Raw genomic sequence first — 22,701 nt, 5'->3', positions numbered from 1 at the left:
ATGGTTAAGGTTTCTACATCCTTCATTAGAACAAAGTAAACCTGCCTGTTTTTTTTTCAGTTAGCATTTTTAGTTCGTTAGGACATCACATCATCGGTTGACACTGGAGGATGGTTAAAAGAGACAGTTTTATGTTTACTCAGAAAGAAAGAAAGAGAGAAAGAAAGATAAAGATTTTTCGAAAAATAAAATCAGGATATTAAAGGTCGATAAAAGTCCACTTCACACAATGCAACTGGAAGAGTCAATGTCCAGACTTTAATTGGGTCAGAAAACAAAGTATTTGGAGTTTGACTTCATAACACAAGACTCACAAACATTTAATCACTGTCATCCTTTGGGATCCCAATGGAGAACTGTCAGTTTTTAAGAGTCTTTGGTTTCTCATAACCATCAGAGTTCCAATTCCTAAACGACGCCGTCTCTAAAAAAAGTGAACTTGCTATTTGCTTTGACTCCTATTAAATTCCATACCCATTTACTGTAAAACAAATAAATCATCCTGACTGTCCCATTTTGTCTCAAGACATTAGGAGAGTGGTGTTCAGAGTTTACCGATCGACACAACGACAGCTGCGGTGGATTCCCCTCGTCCTCCGAATGTCAGTCGCCCGAAAACCATTTTTCAATAGCTTTTACTTACAAAAACAAAAAAAACGTACATCACTCCTATGAGATAACACAAAGTGTTAGCTAGGAATAGCTATAGGCTAGCCTGGTTAAACTGGCTGAGACGCAATTAGCACCCTCTGATTGGTCAGGGACCTCTGAGTTCAACCCAAACCCCCCCCCCCCCGCTGTGAAGGGAAAACGTTGTGCTCCCATCGGTTCTCAGTTCCAGATTTTGATCTCTCCACCCCAGTCACACGTGGCCAGGACGGCGGGGATCACAGGATGGAAAGACACACCCACGCAGGCCTCCTGGTGAGCGTGTAGCGTGTGCAGAGTCTGCGTGTTCTGACTGTCGTAATAGTGAACAGAGCCGGTGGAACTGCCCGTGACCAACACCGTACCGTCGGCGGAGTACTCGCACTGCGCGGCATAACCCTCCACCTACAGCACAGCCAAAACAAACACAGGTTTGTTTGTTTGGTTTTTTTAAAAATACATGAATAAAAAAAAATACCACTTTTTTTATGCTACGTGTCCAACGCTTAACATACACAACACCTACACTAAGACACTGTATTTCTGCATGGGCAAGCAGGAGTTACACGTCTGTGTGATTTGTAACGAGATCCACGAAGAAGGATCTCACATGTTCTGAGAGTACTGCTTTGATAAACGTGTTTACATAACTGAATGCAGAGAGGGCTGGATCTGGCCTGGTATATGTTATGGATATCCCACTGATCAATATGCAATACGCCGCGTTGGCCATGTTTTTTTTTACATTAGCACACGGGCTAACCTTGTGTCCTTCGTAGCGTTTCCTATTGTTCATTCTGTAGGGCCTTTGTGTGGAGAACAATGCTATGTAATTCCCATTGGTCTGAGCTACAAATAGGTCTTCTTCAGGGTGAAGCGCCAAGCTTGGACAGGTGTATCGTTCCTGAATGATGGATCAACAACAACAACAACAACAACAGAACAATATATGAGAAATTTCACCACAGTTAAGAAGAGTTCTGCCTGAAGAAGTTAGGCTTGCATTTCCATCATTTTATTCTCGGGTGTTGAGCATGGGTTGTGGTGTGGCAGCGTTCACTGCACTATAAAAACAGCAGAGTCTTTCATCCGAGAAGGACCAAGGACATGTCTCTCTCTCCGTGTTTGTTCAGAGAGAACATTACTAATTCGTTTATTTACTGTGAAGTGGTGTTTTACTCTTACCATTTGCGTCCCGTCTGTGCTGTACCTACTGTGTGAATACTCCTAACCTGCCAAGGCCCTGTGTCAATTGCTTAGAGTCCATTCTATTTAAAAAACATGTCATTTAAAGATACAAAACTGACTTCATCCATAATTTAACTGTTATACGCTTTAATTGTTAATTCTGCAAAAGTGTGACTAGACCTTGGGTTTTTATGAAAAACAACCACTGGCAAAACACACACACACACACACACACATTCTCTGTCTTTCTCTCACATGGAAAATCTGGTTGGAGACTTTGGCAGTGGTTTCGAAGTCCCAGGCGATTAGTGTGCGATCAGCGGAGTCGCGACTGACGGAATCCGTGCTGGTTACAAACTCTGTGCCTTTACTCAAGAACAAAATGTCCAGGGTCTGTTGGATCCCAGCTTTGTACACTCGGACCATCTAAGAATCAGAAACATTTAACAATCAAAACAAATTTAGGACCAAGACTTAAAAAAAGGAAAAGCAAAAGTAACCTCAAAAACATCATCTGAATGAGTCATTGTTAAGCTACCAAACCGAAAGATACATTCGCTCAAAGAGAAGTCGACGACTCAAGTCACTGCAGCTACTTCAGAACGAATGTCTAAAACAGACAGAATCAATTAGGCAGGCAAGCCACTCTCGGTGAATCAACACCAGCCAGGATACTCTGACTCTGAGGGACCCAGATGTGTGACTGGTGAGTATGGTGCTTGAACTGAAGTACAAATGAGTCCTAGCAGGGTGATCACACACCACTGTTCCCTGATACTACTGCCATTCTTAAAACTGACATAACTATCAAAATTACCACTTCTGAAAATACCTGCACAAAAAAAAAATATTTCTACAAAAATCATAAATTAAAAATTGCCATTCATAATTGAAGAGTTACACGCTTTAATTACTAATTCTGTGAGACTGAAGTTTTAGAAGAAATAAAATGAAAGAGAGCACTAGACATGGCAGTTTAATTACATGTCGGTGTCTCGAGCGAACGCGCCATCCTAACAGAAGCCCTACACTCCACAAATGAATCACGAACACATCTGGCCACAAAACCTCGTCCGTTGTCGTGCTTTGAACGAATCTGACCAACGTTTGAGGTGTTTGAATATCAAGTATGGAATTATTTCTGCTGTCCTACAACCGTCAAATATTTTAGAAGCGATGTGCACTTCAGTCACGACCGAAATTCACCTCTGTTAAATTAACCACGGCTTTACGGGAAGGAAAATTACAAGGGCCGTTATCTACTTAATTTGCAGAGCAGCTCACGCTGCGTCAGTGTTTCGGTTGTCAAAACAAAAGAGCCTCCGTTAACTTAAAAAGCACTCGAAATCTCACTGATTCGCAGTTCAGACATTGCACTCGTCACAGTGGCGTGCGTACAAATCACTGAGCCATAACGTGCGGTGTGAAAATGTACCGGAGAATGGAAATCCTGGAGTATTGCGGGAGTGGACGGCCAGCCTCAAAATTCTCAAAAGAAGACACTGGCAAATCATGTGAGAGGTTAAGAATCTCCTTCAAATAGGCCTGAGACCTGCAAGGAGACCTGCAAGGAACCGGGCTTGTGACCAGAGGCTGCACTGGCTTCTTTGTTGCTGTGACGAGTAATTTGTTTATTGTCGCTTAGCCATGGCTAAGCTATTATCACTTTTAAAAGCGGACGCACTGTAAACCAGGGGGCTAAGCAGAGTTCGCGGTTTTAGCTTACCTTACAGGAGCGCGTGTCCCATGCCATAACCTCTGAGCTGAAACCCCCACACAAGAAGACATTAGGGTCACTGGGCTGAAGGGCAAGGCAGGTCACCTTAAAATGAGGTTGCACTCTGCTGACCTCCTGACCTAAGAGAACAAACCAGTACAAAGGGATATATAGTAATATGTTACCACAGGAGGCAGGTATTAGAAAGCAACACCATCTTCTAACATGACAGGTAATAGACTCTGGTTTTTCTTCCAAGGTGCCTTCTTTTGAATTTCCTGTCTGCAGAACCATGAGCTGCACAGCAGGAGATGGTGATGTAATAAAGACAGACGCCTTTGTTCTGCGGTACTAATACAGCACGACTACCCAGCTTTCATGTTACATCAGATCTTGCCTGTCAGTAAACGTCTGGTGAGAGACTTTCATCAAAAGAACAGAATGTAGCATGTTGAGCTAATCCTATTCTTTGTCGAGGTCTGATCAACGTTTTCTCTATAGGATCTGACTCCTCAGCTTCTTGTCGAGCTACATACCCAATCCATATGCTACTCTTTTAAGAGTTTGAGACAAGAGTAGCTTGGTTTCTCCGGAGACTAACGTGAAGCGCAGTCACAAAAACACGCATAACAAAAAGAAAATCCGTTGGTCCCACGATGCTCACGAAACATGAAGCGGATGCATCTCGCGTTATGGAAAGCGTGTCGTAGTCTGAGAGATCTAAACCGCGGTACCCTCTGGCACAGCTTAGTTTAGTTTAGCTTGCGAGCTACAGAGTTAAAATTGGGTCAGGACGTTTCACAAACGCATCTTGTTTTTGATAGATCCCTACTGTTTCTCATAAATGCATACTGTGATGTGTGTGGGTGACAAAAAAGGATGTCCAAAACGATTTGTAAGATTTGTAAATATTTGCAAATCGTATTTTTCATAAAGAGCCGCGCAGAACCACCAGACTGCAGTGACAGAGATACATTTGCATCTGTGAATCGTTTGCACATGTCAACTTCTGGAATACTTTAAAGTAACTAGGGGAGTCACGATCCACAAGCGCATAGGTGAAGGTTTCTAATGAGGCTGTAAAGAGGTGTTCCCTCTAGTCAGTTATTACATCTGCACACCCTCAATGTTTCAAAGTGGGCAGATAATTTTCCAGTGAGCTCGCTTTGCGAATGCAACGCAGCTGAGTTGCCACGCTGGGCATATGTGTCGGTCCTGTCAGTCTGATTCAGTACTTATCCCGTAATGATTCAGGCGGCGGCACATAACCGCTATTTCCATTCAGAGCTAACGCGAGGGGAGCGGAAGGGGTAAAAAGAAAAGGAAAAAAAGTATATAATTGCCTCGCGTAATTAATCGGTCCCTCAACATTTTAATTAAGCAGCGTAATGAGCTTAATGATGAGAGAGGATAAGGAACGTGTTCGCTAGATCTAACAGCTGTCTCTCTCGCATGCAAAACAATCCAAACCGAGAGCAGGAGGACAAAGGGTTATTAAACTGTATTATCTGTCATATATGTAGTGCACACTCGGCTTTCCTCTCTGTATTAAGCGAACAACACACAATGTCTAATGGAAAGTCACAGGATGTCATGCGAAAAATATCCTTAATCATACAACCGAGTACCACTGTGACCGGTGTTCTGACGAGTTGTGTTACTTAGTCGAGAAATGCTGCCATATCGCGAACCAACTGCAGAGTCTAATTCCCCCAACCCTAACCATAACCCAAGATTGTGCTCTAGGTAGCACATATCAATAGGTAGCACAACTCGACAGAACACCCGGCCTATGTCTCGGCGACTCTTTCCCTAAGTCACAAAAGATTTTTTTCCACCTTCATTTGTTGTAGAAGGCTCTTCTTAAAGCGTTATCGTGGTATCAATCTAAAAATCATTTGCAGATGCAACAGCTGAAAAAAGACGATGACAGTCAAAGGTATAGCATTGCAAGAAAGATACCGGTGTGATCTAGCTCAATAAAGACATTTTTCCCTCCTCTATTGCATTACCTACAGTATTGTCTCACTTGGCGAAAAGGCACAGTCGGTTTTCTCCAGGGAATCCTTAGTTTCCCAAAGGCAATTTCTTTCCTACCCCAAGTCTGCTCAGAGACAGGCGAGCGTCAACCCGTCGTTTAAAGAGAAGCAGCTAAATGCATTTACCGGCAAAAGCCTTTAAATGAATTGAATTTATTTGACGCTTATAACTCTGCCCTCGGATCTGCTTGCCGTTTCAGACCGAATTCGCAGACAAATACTATCCTGATAATACTACTGGACGGGAAAAAACACTTAAGTGGAGAAATACCATTGTTTAAGGTTGATCGGTTTTGCCGAGTAGGCTATAGAGTACATGACCACTTTAACGGTTTAGCACGGGCTATCGCAACAAACTGTCAAAAACGTACATTACACCTTGTGACTGTGCTCTAAAACTGGAAACAACGATTAGTATTCTGCCCCCCCAACCCAAAAAAAAGTTTCTTCCAGATAAAATGCAGAAACTCAACTAGTCGCACGATTCCCAAGACTCTCCAGTCTTAATCAAGTGCTGAAGGGGTCAAAGGATCAGAAACGTGCTTCCAACATTTCTCATTCCACTTCTCCTTTCATCTATTACCATATATATGAATCTGTAATTGTCAACGGATAATGAAATGAATAAATATGCCATGATATGAATACTGTGATGGACTTCATATCTTGGTTCAGGGGGCTTTTCAACATACCTATTACACAAAAAAGAAATCTCACTCGAGGTAGCCTGGTGCCTGGTGCAGCAGTGGGAGTATATCGCTGTTTAAATATTGTCATAAAAAAAAAGCAGTGCAGACTGAAATACCATCAAGTCCACATTTAATTATACATCATACAGACGAACATATCAATAAACCATGTCGTAACGCCAGCCTGGGTCTTTATACAGCTCTGCATACACCAGGCAGATCTTCTCCTCCCAAGTCAAAATTCTGTTGGTCATTGATTCCACAAAACACCACATCTTACACACTATCTGCGGGCTGCACACACACACACACACACACGTTAAGTGATTTCAGCCATTCAAGAAGACGGAGTTGGACCATGCACATCTGGCATCCCACAGACCACAGGCAAACAGGAACTGTTATGCCTCCTACGCTGGGCGAAGCGTGGACTGGAGCTCAGTAAATATTTTACCAAGCGTGGCCCTCAGAAAGTAATCCACAATCTAAAAATAGCCCGTTTGAGCCGCTGGTGGTTATACGCACAAGTAACTGACTCCAACTAATTAGTGCGACATTAACATATTTTCATGAACATAACTGTGAAGAAGAAAAAGTAGAAGAGGAAGAAGAAAAAGAAGAAGAAGAGGAAGAAGAAAAAGAAGAAGAAGAGGAAGAAGAAGAAGAAAAGGAAGAAGAAGGAGAAGAGGAAGATGAAGAAGAGGAAGAAGAAGAAGAAAAGGAAGAAGGAGAGGAAGAAGAAGAAGAAGGAGAGGAGGAAGAAGAAGAAGGAGAGGAAGAAGAAGAAGGAGAGGAAGAAGAAGAAGAAGGAGAGGAGGAAGAAGAAGGAGAGGAAGAAGAAGAAGAAGGAGAGGAGGAAGAAGAATAAGAAGGAGAGGAAGAAGAAGAGGAAGAAGGAGAAGAGGAAGATGAAGAAGGAGAAGGAGAGGAAGAAGAAGAAGAAGGAGAGGAGGAAGAAGGAGAGGAAGAAGAAGAAGAAGGAGAGGAAGAAGAAGAAGAAGAAGGAGAGGAGGAAGAAGGAGAGGAAGAAGAAGAAGAAGGAGAGGAAGAAGAAGAAGAAGGAGAGGAGGAAGAAGAGAAAGAAGACATTGCTAAACCTGAAGCACCGTCGTATATCATAGAAGCCTGTAAACAAGGAGGCCTAGAGCCCCACTACTGCTCTCCGTCTCTCCACCCGTTGGCCATGCGCTGCACAGCGGTGGAGCGGGCCGCAGGTCGAAGGCGGGTGGACTGCATATGGTGCAGGGTGCCAGAGGTGGTGGGCAGGGAGTTTACTGGCCCTTCCCACTGTGATATATCTGCTATCGATTTTCCCCTGGGGCTGGCAGGATGTTTAATGGGTGGCTGGAGCTATAGGTTTTATCGGCATAATTGACGAGAGGAGGCGGAGGCCCACGCTGCCCTTTCTCCTGTGTTCCGGGGAAGTTTTTTTAAACTCAAAAAAGACCTTGTAAACCACGGTGGCCTTGGAAAACTTCCTGTAAACGTCTTAATTGAAGCGGAGTTCTGATCAGGTGAATTTCTAAAAGAAACATGTATATGTATATGTAAGCGCTGCGGTGAATTTCGATTAGTCATGTCAACCGCTCGTAACTATAGTATAATAAGAAATAATACATTCACCAACATTTATTTTTTGGTGTTTATAGTATTTTGACCTGCAAATTTGGTCTGAAAGTTCAGATGAAGTCACAGGCAGAGGAATAAAGCTAAAAGTAATTTCAGTACCAACATTCAATACTTGTCTTCAAAAACCAATGGTCGATATCAACAACCAGCACGTTATCACGTGAAATACGTATGCATTGTAATTATGCCAGTTTTAACCAACATTCTTCGTGTAGAATGGGTTGTCAGGTTTTGAGAAACTTTAAAAGCACAGATTCTTTCATCAAAGGACAGAACGTGGTCTAGAGGCTAGAGAACCAGGCTCGTGACCGAAGGGCTCGACTCCCAGAACAGACATCCACGGCTGTGTGCCCTTGGGCAAGACACTTAACCCCAACGCCAGTGTGTTGGATGGGTTAAATGCAGAGGACAAATTCACTGCGCACTGTTCATGCTGTGTGTGTGTGTGTGTGTGTGATCACAGAGATTTAAATTTACATTAACACACTTCAGAGACTTCACTCTACCGAATCAAGCATGAATAATGTTTAGCAAGGCCCACCAAACCCCTGCTTTTTCCACCGTTCCTTTTCAGGTTCTGTTGTTATTTCATGTTCCGATAGCTGTTCACGGTACATTTCCCTTTGACAATAGGAATCTGACAGAAGTTGGTGGTTTAGGCAAATACCTGGTAACTTGATCTTGTATCAGGGTTTCGCAGCTCCAGTTTATGGAACATTTTGGCTAATGCTAAGCACCAGTACACCCAGCTGAAAAGGCCAAAGACTAGGTCATCACAAGATAAGCTGAACTAGGTGGTGGTGGCGGCACTTGGCTAGGCCTGAAAGGTGCTATTTTGTGGCTTCTCAGGCCTGGAGTCAAAAACACTGTCAAACATATGCAATGGCCATGGCACTTTTTAGCATTGCATTATGGGAGACATCATATCAAAGGCAGAGAGAGAGAGCATGCTCGGTTTACCCACCTGTCTCCACATCTGACACGACAGCTGTGCCATCGAAGGAACCGGAGAGAAGGCGACGGCCACAAGGCAACCAACACGCGTCCCGAACCGCACCGCCATGAACCGAATACGTCTGGAGGCATCGGCCGCTCCCGACGCCGTCCCAAACCTTCCCGGAGCAAGAATTCATCGGTTCGTTAATCACAGTTAAGTTAAGGTGCTGGTTCCAGAAGAAGAGAGAATGAGATACAATCTAGATACATTTAGATACAATGTAAAACAATACATTTTAATGAGCAAATAATCTTTTTTTTTCCATGCTTGAAAATTAGAAACATGTACTTGTAAACATGTGCCGCACTCTGAGTGAAGATGTGAATGAACAAGTATCATGGAAACATACATTTTTTGTGCCATTATGTGTGTGTGTGTGTTAGTGTTTTTTCACAGGGCTACTGGAAACCTGTGTTCAAAAGCCACCTCCATGTCTCTGCAACTGAATGACTTCAGAAACCACATGTGGCAAATTAGTGTCATTTTCATTCCTAACAAAGCATATTTATTCAGTAAAATCTTGGATACAGACAAGGTGAGGGACCAGAGCAGCTAAAAATAAACGTTTAATTCAACTAAACTAGAAAAGGCCTACTTCATTTTCAATAGTCTTCTTATTCAGCAGTTTTTCATGTTTTATACTGACATGTTTAAGAAGTTTTATTATCGCGTGGTTCGGAACAAGCTGGCTGACAATGAGTTTTGCTTTGCGATGCTATTATCTGCCACACTGGGACCAGCTGAACAGTTAAACGTTCACTATGAATTATGCAGAACGGAGATAATTTGTTGTTGTTGTCACTGTGTGCATGTGTGCTTTGTGACTCCGAGCGCACCGAATACGTCCTCACTCCACGACCCCTGAACCCTCTGCAGGCATTGTCTGCAATCGGTCGTACGGTACAATGTTTCTCACTGGGTAGCAAAAATAAATTAAGTAAATAAATAAATATAAAAATACACAAAAATGAAAAACAACCCACCGCAGGAATCGGTCCAATGATACCCGGTCCTGCTCACTGTCCTTAATTCATCCAAGGCATTTTTCAAATATAGTCACGTAACGTCATATTAAGGAGGGCGGCGGGAAGAGACGGCGGCGCACTTAGAGGAACACAAACAAACGGTCGACAAAGAGGCCGGGTGAGATTGGCAATCACGTCGTGTTAGCTGAATTCGCTGAAAAAAAGAGTCTGCCTCCGTCTCCCCTGTACTATTTCATTATTCTCAGTGTTATGATGAAATTCCACACCCCTGTTTTTCTATCAGGGAAGCTGTCTCACAGACACAGACAGGGATCGAAAAACACATGCGCTGGTTGGTATGGTGATATGGGTTTCGTTTTCTTCACAGATAAAACCAGGGAGAATGTCCACGTCTCCAAAGAGCCAATGTGAGGACATACAAAACAAACCATGTAAGCTGCAGTCTCTTTGCTGCTGAAATGTTGTTTACGCTTGAGATTTCAGCTGTGTGCAAAACAGCGTCAAAAAAACAACAAAAAAAAAAGACATGCAACAATTCAGTTCATCAACTTCAAATTACTAAACCATAAAAAAACACCAAAAAAAAACACCAAAAACTACCAACTAAACTGCTAAAAAAATGACCAACTGAAACCACATAAACAAAAGACGATCGATCCGTTTCACTCCAAACATCAGTGAATATGAGATCTGTCTTATGATCAAAGACAATGACGTAGACCAGTCACCCAAGTCCTACTCCTGGGATCTCGACCAAGCACGGCACATTTTAGGGCTCGTCCTGCACTAACACAGCTGATTCTGCCCATCAGCAAACGATTAAGGCCTTGATCAGCTGAATCGGGGGTGTTAGAGCAAGGGGGGGGGGGTTTAAAATGCGGAGAGCAGTGGGGCATTGGAAGCAGGGCCGGGGAAAAAAAAAAAAAAAAAAACAGTCCTCGGACTGATGGAACCTGGCGCCTTTCCACAACGTCTGATTTACTTACCAGTATAAACCTCACTGTGGAGACAGCTCTCACCAGTGTAATAATTGGACAGTTGATAGCTCTCATGCCAACATTACCGATGTTTTTTTTCCACTTTCTTTGGAAATTTGCCATGGACACGCTGAGTAAATGGAAAATGATCCAGGCCTGGTGAAAGCAGCCTCACAGCTAAGTGGGATGATCATCTATGCTTTTGACACGGAGAGGCAGTGTCAGTGAGGGATGCTACGTGGAGTGCTGACAGCCCCAAATACCGTTGCTTTCATGCTCTGGACGTTACTGCCATCCTATGACATTCAGACATCTTAAAAAGTAAAACACACAGACCACACACCCTTCCAACTTATTTTCCTTACTGCTAAAAACCTCGACGCACTAATTACCCTCTGCTCCGCAGCGAGGACCAGAGAATCCCTTTTCAGGTTAAAAACCTCAGGTACTCGCACCTCGGAGAAGGCGCCAGAAAACCGGCTTGGCGCGGATACAGCAAACCCGTGAAGCGATATGGGTATCAGGCACGAAGCTTCTGGTGGAAGACTGACACAAACACACAGACTCCCCGTCGACCACATTTACTGTATGCCTAGGGCTGTTTCCGCTGCCGGGGAAGGTGCACTGACGTGGGCAGAGATCTCTAGGGTTTCGTCTCGTCTCGCTTGGATGCCACGCGGAATTAGCACCAGAGGTGGTGGAGTGTGTGCAAGTCAGTCGGCATTAGCGAAACGCAACTCAGGAGGGAGATGTAGAGAAAGAAAAAGAAAAAAAAAGAAAAGAAAAGAAAAACTTGGACATTTTACTTCATTTCTTATTTGCTGGTTGTGCTTCAAAGCATCAACCGCGTGCGTGCGTGCGTGCGTTCGTTCGTTAATTTAATTCACAGAGGTTATGATTCACTGAAAAAAAACGTTTTCAGTTTCATGTTAGCTTTCAGTTTGGTTCTTTTTTGTTGATGTCTGGCAATCAGCCTTTGGAACAAGGTCAAAGAAGGCAATTTAGTACTGTCAAAAAAAAGAAAAGAAAAGAAAAAATTCTGTGTTAGGTTACATTCACTTAAGGCTTGTTCAAAAAGCACGTTATACGCAAGCGAGAAAAGGCTGACATTTTGACATCAGGTGCACGCCTATATCAATTAAGCAACGCGGAGCTGAGCCGAGTCGAGCCGGGTGAGAGGCAAGGCGAAAGTGAAAAGACCTTTCAAGTTATCCAAGCCTCCATTCAGACAGTTCCCCCAGGGGCTAAAATGTGGGGACTACAGACAGAATTTACAGTCAAAGGCGAACCGACCCCCTTTCCTTCGGAGCAGCCCCGACCCTTGGGGTGCTGTCTAAAAATCGAGTGGGAGGTCTAGACCAGACGCAGACTTAATGATGTGCCTGGGCTTTTTTCTTTCTTTCTTTTTTTTTTTTTTCTTGTCCTCCATCTGCAGTCCAGCCATGAGGAGTGGCTTTGAAGCTCAGTAAGTCAGATTTTTTTCCCCCTTCTTCTTCCTGTATTTTATTATTGAACACTGTGCAGCACTAGGTAAGGTATGAAAGGACACGAGAGAACATTGTACTTTGTAGAGAACATATCCTCAAAAAAAAAAAACACACAGAAAAGAAAAGAAAAGAAAAGAAAAGAAAAGAAAAGATTAATAGAAAATAGCTAAACACACTGCCAAAAATCTGTATCATAGTAACCAGACACATCTGTTCTGTTCATTATTCTACTACTCTGACTTCATGTTTTCTGTCTGAGAACACTGTTGGCCGGAATCTGCTAGTTGCAAACAAATTCTGTGATTAGTGTGGTACTATTCAAAAGCACCTTGACAGAATTACCCATATCTGTAATGACTGTATGATCATCATGGTCACGATCATTAACGAAATCATAAACCTCCTAAAACCAAAATTAAAAAAAAAAAAAAAAAACAATAAACAAACAAACAAATAAATAAATAAACGTTCTTGGAGACGGCTTACTGCTCTCCGGTGTAAAACTAGTGCAACACTGCCCTTCAGTGGCGCAGACGTAACACTCTGTCCCGGACCACAGACCCTGGGCATCAGACCATAGACCATCTGACTAAAATCACCCCCTCCTAAAATTACTCTCTCTCTCCCCACCGTATAAGAAGATAAAGAGACAAACTGGAAATTCGGAGGGAAAATATTCATTCAAAAACAAAAGAAGAAGAAGAAGAAGAAGAAGAAGAAGAAGCTCTTTATTTTTAAATCGCTACGTCTCCCCATCTGGTTACACTGGGACAGGCTGATAACTGACTCGGGTTAATGGCTATGTCTTAAATGATCTTGCTGGATGTGTGTTTTAGATCATTCAAGACACCCCGGGCATTCCTGTTCTCAGCTGAGACGGCAGCAACTGTCATGTAACTGGCTGATGGAGGAATTCATTAACCTTCATAGTGAAGGAGGCCACTGAGTGATGCCCTCCGTTTTCACGGACAAGACAAAGCTGGGTGTTAACCTCACAGGGACTCAACAAATTTTTTACGGGGGGGGGGGGTTCCTAGAAACACAGCTGGTCGTCCACTGACACCTGAATCAATAAACCGTTCACTTAGCTTCGCTTAGCTCTTCCGAGAATAACGCGTCAAGACACGTCTTTACGCGGCTTCCCTGTGAAGACACAACTGTCAACAAATTTGCCCGACGCCGTCGTATTAGACAAACAACAACGTTAGCATTAGCCAAGCTGTTAATTTGTTTGAATAATATCTAATCAATTACTAGAAAGAGGTGGGATTCCTGAGTGGAAGTGTGACACGACAGAGCTGGGATCGCACCATCTCCCGTCACGGGTCCCTCGCCATCTGCTCTGTGAGGCGCTGCCAGCATAGATATGAGATAGAGGGGTCGGGGGGGGGGGGGGGGGGGGGGGGGGGGGGGGCTATGCTAATGGACCTGTGATGAATAGGTATGTTCCTCTCATAAATATTCAAATCCTTAATCACATGCAGGTTGCTCAGAGAATTTGAGCTGAGGGAACTGGAGGCCAAAGAGGAGTGAGAGAGAAAAAAAAAAAAAATTCCGCCCCATCATCACTCAACCGCTTTTCCCAGAATATGAAAACAACAACAACAACAACAACAACAACAACAAAAAAACGTCGGCGGAGGTTCGACGTGCTCTTGGTTCCTGGCATGCGTTACTTGACAGAGACGAAGGCTCTTAAAACGAAAACGAACAAACGAACATAATCTGTAAAGTGCACGCTGTGACTTACAGTGAAATTCTTCTGAAACTGCTGATGAGTAAAAATCTGGAGGAGACAGCGACACAAGGCCAAAGCAGGTGTTCATAGTCCTATTTGTCAAAATGAGACAAACAGGACAGTTTCGGCAGCAGACTCTACAACCTGCAGGCTTGATCTGCGTGTATTAATCATAGCGACGAAACCCAGCTCAGCTTGGCCTACTTCAAAGTCAAGGTCACACTTACCTTGACAGTCTTGTCCATGGAGGCGGAGAGAAGCAGATGGCTGAGGTGGAGGGCCGGACACCACTGGACCGTGTTGACCGGACCCAGGTGGCCCCGGAGGTGAAGCAGAAGATGTCTGGACAACTCCGTCCTCCCTCTCTTTCGTCCTAAGAACGGCTGCACTCTCTCTGACACCTCAGTGAGCGATTTCGCGCGCGTGGGAGACGTCTCGACCTCGGCAGAAGCCTCGGTCGGGCGGGCCGTCGGCCGGATGGATATCGACGTCCTCTGTCTCTTCGGAACGTAAGGCCTGACCCCTGCCGGAGCGGCTCGGGGTCGTTTGACAGCGCTTAAGCCCGCCGAGCTGTGCCATGCTGGGTGGGAGGGTTGTGTCTGGACCGCTCTGTTTCCTGAGAACTTTAGAGGAGCTTGGTCAGGATGAACCAGCTGCTCCAGAGGACCTGAAACCGTCAAATCGGTGTATTGTGCTGTGGTGTATCCTCCAGTTGCAGTGTCAGGTCTGGATGTTTGAGGTAGAAATGACAATGTTTTCTTGTCCGTCAGGAGCTGTGTAATCCCAGCTTCACCCTGACTGCTGAAGGAGACTTCTCCCTCAGAAGATGCATCTTCAGAGTCCGAGTCTTCGTAGTCCACCAATGAAGCCATTTCTTCAATGTTGGCCAGTGGAGGAAATTACAAATAAGAATCGAGTAAGAGTCATGAACTTTGCTGTTTCATATGTTATGTGATATAAAACAACACAGTATTTCTGTGGTATGGTGCCATCTGATGGATGTATCATGCACTTACAATCCTAAAAGAAATCACAATTCTCACACTCACTCATTATCTAAGCCGCTTATCCTAATTAGGGTTGTAGGGGGTGCTGGAGCCTATCCTAGCACTCACTGGACGAAAGCTGGGGAAACACCCTGGACAGGTCACCAGTTCATCACAGGGCAGACACACAGAAAAACACATTCATGTCTAGGGGCAATTTAGTTTCTCCGATTTGCCTGACTTGTGTGTCTTTGGACTACCAAGGAAACTAGAAACCCCCACATACGGGGGGAGAACACGCCAGCTCCACACAGAAAGGAATCGAACCCAGAACTTTCTTGCTGTGAGGCGACAGCGCTACCCATTGTGCCACCGTGCACCCCCAGAAATCACATTTCTGTTCTGGAAATGATCTCTATTAAGTGCAAGCTATTGTACTCTGCCCTTGAATTTACCCCCATAATACTGCTAGTATCATACATACCCCTCCGTTTGGGACAGAGTACCCTTAGCGCAACAACAGCATGCTACAGGATTACAGAGGTGAAGAGAGAAATTAACATGCACACCGGATGACTCCGATTGCACAAGACCAAATTCGCCCCAAAACCAAACACTTACTAAAAGACGCTACCAGAGAGGATGCGTAGCATGCTAACTCCACATTCCCCCGGTCAAGACAATCCCTTGTGATTCATCTCACTTCCCTTCCGTCATTAAAGCGAATAACTGAGGAGACGGGTTACTGGGGAGACGGACAGGCGAGGGCCACAGAGGACCCCGAATTTGCCCTTCGCTGACAGGGCCATTTTCAAAGATAATTGGGTCGTGTTTTTACGGATACCGTCACACCTTACATTAGCCGGTACGTGACGGTATTCATGTTTTTATAAACACGGTTACATCTGACATCAGCTTCTCTGCTCATCAACCAAGCTAAACCTACAGGTACAACAACGGTGTCACAGCAGCCAAGCAAACGGTGCCCCAACAAGGAGGAGACTTTGAAGAGCAGGGACTAGGCTGGATGCAAAGAGGCCAAATATGTAATGTCAGGTCTGATGCAACTTCACACCAGCGACCAATGGCTTTCCTTCCCCAAACTGCAGTTCTAACGAATCAGGAAATCCTCCTCACCACACCACACCCCACCCTTTACTAGTGCAGAACACTGCTTGCTCTTAAAACGTCTGTTTCACTCCACTAGCCTAATAGCTTGACGACTGCAGCTTTGCACTTGTTTAGCATATTCGTTCATCCAGTCTATTCTGAATTACCACAGCGGCACACCCGATTCATGTTCATAGTTTGTGAAAAGTCCATTCGTGCCATTGTAACATTAACGTGTTCTGCGTGTGAATGCATTTTAACTCTGTTTTATATCTATTTTATCTTCATTTTCTCTCTGTTCTGTCTGCAACACGGAAAAAAATCCTTGCACATGCTTTGATGTATTTTTCGCAAATAAAAGTAATTCTGTTTCTGAATATTTTTGTTCGAAACCCTGCCACACACCCTCCAGCTCGCTAACTCATCACTACTCACTTGGTTGGATGACTCCCCACAGAGTGTTCGCAGTGATGGAGCAAACTATGCCAACCGGTTGGTCCTCTACACTGACGTATATTTTAATATTACATGTATATATATGTGTGTGTGTGTGTGTGTATATATATATATGTATATATATATATAACCCCCCCCCCCCCAGATATGAAAAGACACAAACGAAACGGACACACTAAAAACACCGTGTAACTATGCAAGGAAGGCGGAATTACATTTATTTAGCCAGTCTATGAACTTACCCTTATGGCATCCGCATCTGATGAGTCGCGGGAAACAGCATTATATGCACTGACTAACCTACATCTAAAACTGTTGGCTTTTCAACTCGATCGCTGTGAAAGAGCATTTACAAGAGAATTTCACAATACATGGCCACAAACGCTCACTTAAAAAGTACTTTCAGTTATCTCATGCAGACAGCGTGAATGCCAAACTGTGCAGATCTGTTTACAAAAGGAAATTATAAAGTGGGTACTGGAGTAAACGTTCCTCCCCTCACTTCCTTTGATAAGACAGAGACAATTTTCCCAGGTCCCTCTAGAACGACCGTCTGTGTTACAGATTGGAGACTCTTGTACTTAAACGGACCCCGTAAGTACTTCCGTCTTTAATTGTCTGTGTGTTTTTAACCACTTATACGTATATTCAAGTTAATATATGCATTTCATATGTAATCTTTATATGCATTTTCAGTGAAAATCATTTCATGATTGCTTGCGCTAAATTCATGAGAAAGTGAAACTGAAAAATGATGTCTGTAGAGTAGGAACTATCTATCCCGTTCTGAGTTTCTCTAAGGACACTCCTACGTGCGACGCAGCAGCACTACAAATCTGATGCAAGTTGAATGAGGCGAGCAGTCTGTCAGTGCGAGCCGGTAGCGATAAACGGTTTTTCATTACCTTGTGTGGAAGCATAATCAGTTATATACATTTGTTGTATTATAGTGTAATTCGGCGGTGTATAGCTCTACTGAGAGGACTGGAAGGAAAATAAAACTATTCTGGTATGTACTGACATTCTAACATATGGCTTACCCGGTTGTATTTATAGACTTGTTTGACGTTCATCTGTTGTAGGCAACATAACTGCAGACCAGTCTTTGAGAGCATTCAAGAAAGACAAAATCATATTCACTGAAACGATTTATTGCATCTGTCTTACTGCATATGTTATGATGGAAATTGTGTCAAAATCCTAAAACCAGCTCCTTTTTTTTTTTTCAACGGTGACACTGACAGAACGAATGATGCGACATCTCTATGAATAACTCTTTTTCAATTTTCTGCAGGGTTCAAGATGACTGACTGTGAAGGAGATGCTTCAGTAGACTTGAGCCCGATGGAGCTGTATGAGAAGCTGACCGCGCAGGGAGACAAAGTCCGAATCCTGAAGACGGAGAAAGCGGCAAAAGTAAAACCGAAAGTGCCTGTGTTGCTTTGTGTGTTGAAAGGGTGCGTCCGTGTTTTCAAAATGAACCTAATGAGATTTCCTGTGTTTGTTCAGGCTGATGTCGATGCCGCTGTAGAGTTGCTTCTGAAACTCAAAGTGGACTACAAGAAAATAACAGGGCAGGACTACAAGGCTGGCTGTCCACCCGAAGGAAATGAGGCCTCGCAAGACAATGGGCCGGATGCCGGGGACAATGACGAGGACCAGGTAGACCCCTGGAATGTGTCCACCACCAGTGCTAAGGGAGTGGACTATGACAAGCTGATTGGTGGGTCTATACAGCTGTTTTTTTTTTCAGTATCATTTCATCTGAGGTTTTTTTTTTTTTTTTCTTTTCTTTTTTGTTGCTTAACAGATAAGTTATGTAAAAGCGCCTTCCACAAAATGCACACATAAGGGGAAGTTATGTTACACAGTAAACTTATACATGTCATCAGTCGTCCCTGTGAAGAGAGGGGAGAGAAAAAAAAGGGTTTTTTTTTGTTGGGTTTTTTTTTTGAAAGGTGTAAAGGTGTGACTGTAGTCGTGTGTTGGTTTTTTTTACTCAGTGAGGTTTGGAAGCAGTAAGATCGAAAAGGATGTGGTGGACAGGATCGAGAAAGTGACTGGACAGAAGGCTCATCGCTTCCTGCGTCGCGGGATCTTCTTCTCTCACAGGTCAGATCCGCTTCTCTCTCACAGCACAACGTGCAAATTCAGACCGCAGCAGAACACGCCAAATGCATCACCTTTTTTTTTATGTGTGGGTGTGGGTGTATGTGTGTGTTTGTTCTGTGCCCGCTTCTGCATTTCAGAGATATACACCAGGTGTTGGACGCGTACGAGAACAAGAAGTCGTTTTATCTCTACACGGGCCGCGGCCCCTCCTCAGAGGCCATGCACGTTGGACATCTCATCCCTTTCATCTTCACCAAGTACGGCTCTGCTTTTATTTAACGCGATACTCCGAGTCGTGCGTGATGGCTGATGTATTGACCGCGCGGTCACACAGCACAGCACTGCACTGCACCGCACTGTTCCGACCGTACAAATGAAATACGTCACATGGTCACTTTTTTTTCTGGAGGCCGAGTCAGAAGGCTCGTCTAGGTTAGTTAGTTAGTTAGTTAGTTAGTTAGTTATTTAGTTAGTTTCATTCTCCAGCCGTGACCTGTTGGCTCTTTTGGTTTTGGTTTGGTATGAGTAAAGGCATTCGGATATGGCCTTATAAGGTAAATGCACAGTCACACCCTTTGATGAACCTTTTGTTAATCTAGGTATTCCAAAGACAAACACAGCTTCGACCAAGCCCTGCGCTCTACTTAGCCTTGTGTTTCTGTTTCGGTCAGGTGGCTGCAGGACGTGTTTGACATTCCACTCGTCATCCAGATGACGGACGATGAAAAGTACCTGTGGAAGGACATAACACTGGAAGAGAGCCATCACTTTGCCCATGAGAACGCCAAAGACATCATCGCCTGTGGTTTTGATGTCAAGAAGACATTCATTTTCTCTGACTTGGATTACATGGGGTAAAGAGAAAACATGTATATTACTCTAAGAAAGGGTGAGATCATGAAATCAGTGATGCTTTTAGTGAAAAAGAAATGATGAAACTGCATATGCAGTGTAACATTTGTGCTCTCCAAGTGGTTTCATGAGGCATAAAGTTAGTTTGTGCACTGGGTACACCAGCAATGTAGGATCAAACTCTGTTTAATTCTGAGCCTCCTAGTCTGAGAGCAAATGGTGTCACAGCGTTGGTTTCGTTTTTAAGCATGTGCGTTAGACCTCTGCAGAATATATAGCAGGATGTGCAATTTTACCTCAGGACAGAGCAATGTTTTTTGGCCACCAGATGGCGCCTCTGAGTAGAACACGTGCATTGACCATAGAGAGGCTTAGGGCAAGATGTATTGCAATCATTTAAGACATTTAACATCGCTTTGCATTCGTTACATAGACACACTGTGGCTCTGTGACTGTTCTGACCTTTTCTTTCATGACTGACTGTATGTATTCACGCCTACAGATCGAGCCCTGCGTTCTACAGAAACGTGGTGAAGATCCAGAAACATGTCACATTCAATCAGGTTAAAGGCATCTTTGGCTTTACAGACAGCGACTGCATCGGTAAGGGTACCATCTCAGTGCTTCTGGTAATGGGAGAGAATCATTCATAGCATTTCTCATTCAGGGTAATTCAGGGTTGTACGAGATTGGACGAGGATCTCTGATAAAGAAACTGTCTTAATGTTTACTGATGTTAAATAGGTCAGAGGTTTTTTTGCCGATATTATTTTTATGTCGCGGCTGGGAAACCACAGACCCATACCGCATATGATAAAGAGGAAACGATCACAGCCTTTTAGGGTCAGTCATCTCTACGCTCTTCCTCTTCTCTTTGTCTGCAGGCAAGATCAGTTTCCCTGCAATCCAGGCTGCTCCATCCTTCAGCAACTCCTTCCCCCAGATCTTCAACGGCAGGGCGGACGTGCCGTGTCTTATTCCTTGTGCCATCGACCAGGTTAGTGAGGACAACATAGTGTGTGTGTGTGTGTGTGTGTGTGTGTGCGAGTGTGTGCGCGAGTGTGTGTGTCTGTGGGGCTCAGTTGATTGTTTTCATAGCAGAGACTTTGTATCTGCCTTGTGGTGCCAGTCTGGTTTCAGAGGTTTGTTGTTTTCGTTCGACTCAAGGACCATGCTTGCGTCACGGGGTTTGCACGTCACGAAACAAAAAGGGAAACAATTTTATACAAGTAGTCGTTTGTTTTGGATGGTTTCATCTTGTTCTTGGAATTTCTCTCCTCTCATGCTCCTCGGTATTCCTTCTTGATATTCCCTCTTAAAGGATCCCTACTTCCGCATGACGCGAGACGTCGCCCCTCGAATCGGCTATCCCAAACCCGCCCTCCTGCACTCCACCTTCTTCCCGGCCTTACAGGGGGCTCAGACCAAAATGAGCGCCAGTGACCCCAATTCTTCCATCTTCCTCACAGACACACCCAAACAGATAAAAAGCAAGGTAACACCCCACCGATGAACTGACAAAACCCCTCTCTCTTAACAGGACAAATCCGTAATAAAACTCTACTAAAGGGAGCGTTTTGGTGCTTGAAATGTTTTTAGTCATTTTCAGTTTGAGCAACTACTCGTTCGAATGTGACCGAAAAGGTTTTTTTTTTTTTTTTTCTTTTCTTTTTTCAGGTCAATAAGCATGCCTTCTCAGGAGGACGGGATACCGTCGAGGAGCACAGACAGTACGGAGGGAACCCTGAAGTGGACGTGTCCTTCATGTACCTGACCTTTTTCCTGGAGGACGACGAGCAGCTGGAGAAAATACGAAAGGTGAGGGGGCGTTCTAGCCACCGTCGACACGAGCTAGGCAGGTCGAGACAAAACAACAAGAGACTGAGAAATGTGAGAGAAAGATAAAGAGAGCGAGAGAAAGAGAAAGAGAAAGAGAGCGCTAAGAAAATAAGAGAGACCTTGAGATGAAATGGATTAAAGATCAAAATTTTTGAACAGCTGCCGAAAATCATCGTAAAGACACCACAGTCGCATAACGATGAAAATCAGATATTCAGAATTACAGACAGGTCAGACAAGGTCACACTCATTCACACAAGCCAGTGTCACTGAGAAGTAGTCCGTCAGGTTTGATTGGGTGCATTTTACAGCTATTAAAACGCCCACTATTAGTATGAATCAAAAAACATGTTCACTCTTTTTTGTCTGTTTTTGGGTCTCCTGATCTGATGATAACCAAGTCTTTCACTATCACAGTTTGTTTCCACGTGCAGAAAAAAAAAAAAAACGAAAAACAAGAAACAATCTGCGATGTTTTCTTTAACACTTAAGAACTGCACGTATTGTGATCTGTCTCAAGGACTACAAGAGCGGAGCGCTTCTGACGGGCGACCTGAAGAACATCCTGATCGAGACCTTACAGCCCATGATCGCCGCGCACCAGGAGAGACGCAAGCAGGTCACGGACGAGCTGGTTCGCCAGTTCATGACCCCGCGCAAGCTAGACTTCGGTTCTTAAGAGTGAGAGGGATGGGGAGAGAAAGGGCATGGGCTTTTTTTTTTTTTCGCTTTCTCTTTAAGCGGCGCTGGTTAATTCTGAGTCTGACTTGGGACTGTGACATGGACAGTTCTCCAGACACCATCCATTATTCGGTTATACTATATATCATCTTCTATTACCTTAATGTATCGGGAAACTAACTTCATCATGTCTAACGCTTGCCTGTCTTACAGAGACCTGTGTCAAATAAACCAGATGTAAAAAATTATGTGCAACTGGATCATAATCTGTGTTCCATACTGAACAGAGCCATAGGGAAAATGATATGAGATTAAAAAAAACCCCTGTCAGTTATCTGTCTGTACTACTGTAGTGTGGACACAGTGAAAAACACGAGGATAAGCAGAGACATGTATGATGATGTTTAATTGGTTCATTTTATAACATTGACACTGTTTCAGTTTCATCACAATGTAATACGCTGTGCATTTTATGTGTTTAAATACACTCATGAAATTATTATGAAATCTTTTCTTCTTTTGCTGGTTGGAGCTCATTTGAACATCACATTAAATCTAAACACATACGCT

At 43.9% G+C, this 22,701-nt stretch overlaps 2 protein-coding genes across 2 annotated transcripts; one reads left to right on the top strand and one right to left on the bottom strand.

The window, feature by feature from the left end:
• Positions 1–818: 818 nt before the first annotated feature.
• On the bottom strand, positions 819–16,983 carry wdr25 (WD repeat domain 25). Its single transcript, XM_030771598.1, has 7 exons — positions 16,890–16,983; positions 14,323–14,969; positions 8,875–9,022; positions 3,563–3,693; positions 2,092–2,262; positions 1,412–1,552; positions 819–1,053 (listed from the first exon to the last, which is right to left on the bottom strand). The coding sequence occupies exons 2-7, from the start codon at positions 14,965–14,967 to the stop codon at positions 832–834; spliced, it is 1,458 nt and encodes a 485-aa protein (XP_030627458.1). The 5' UTR covers positions 14,968–14,969; positions 16,890–16,983; the 3' UTR covers positions 819–831.
• Positions 16,984–17,523: 540 nt separating this feature from the next.
• wars1 (tryptophanyl-tRNA synthetase 1) lies at positions 17,524–22,630 on the top strand. Its single transcript, XM_030771587.1, has 11 exons — positions 17,524–17,656; positions 17,942–18,063; positions 18,157–18,370; positions 18,651–18,759; positions 18,897–19,016; positions 19,431–19,613; positions 20,114–20,214; positions 20,496–20,608; positions 20,933–21,106; positions 21,289–21,429; positions 21,971–22,630. The coding sequence occupies exons 2-11, from the start codon at positions 17,950–17,952 to the stop codon at positions 22,127–22,129; spliced, it is 1,428 nt and encodes a 475-aa protein (XP_030627447.1). The 5' UTR covers positions 17,524–17,656; positions 17,942–17,949; the 3' UTR covers positions 22,130–22,630.
• Positions 22,631–22,701: the final 71 nt, after the last annotated feature.

This window comes from Chanos chanos, chromosome 1 (genome assembly GCF_902362185.1).
Source record: "Chanos chanos chromosome 1, fChaCha1.1, whole genome shotgun sequence".
Classification (NCBI taxonomy): Eukaryota; Metazoa; Chordata; class Actinopteri; order Gonorynchiformes; family Chanidae; genus Chanos; species Chanos chanos.
The sequence above is the reverse complement of the archived record's forward strand: the minus strand, read 5'-3'. Positions and strand labels throughout refer to the sequence as shown.

Excerpts from the sequence above, each read along its gene's own strand:
- wdr25 (XM_030771598.1), bottom strand. The coding sequence starts at position 14,967 with ATGGCTTCATTGGTGGACTACGAAGACTCGGACTCTGAAGATGCATCT. Across the intron at positions 1,553-2,091 it reads TCTCCAACCAGATTTTCCAT|GAACGATACACCTGTCCAAG; the intron begins GTGAGAGAAAGA and ends TCCATCATTCAG. Across the intron at positions 1,054-1,411 it reads AACGCTACGAAGGACACAAG|GTGGAGGGTTATGCCGCGCA; the intron begins GTTAGCCCGTGT and ends GCTGTGCTGTAG.
- wars1 (XM_030771587.1), top strand. The coding sequence starts at position 17,950 with ATGACTGACTGTGAAGGAGATGCTTCAGTAGACTTGAGCCCGATGGAG. Across the intron at positions 18,064-18,156 it reads AGACGGAGAAAGCGGCAAAA|GCTGATGTCGATGCCGCTGT; the intron begins GTAAAACCGAAA and ends GTGTTTGTTCAG. Across the intron at positions 21,430-21,970 it reads AGCTGGAGAAAATACGAAAG|GACTACAAGAGCGGAGCGCT; the intron begins GTGAGGGGGCGT and ends ATCTGTCTCAAG.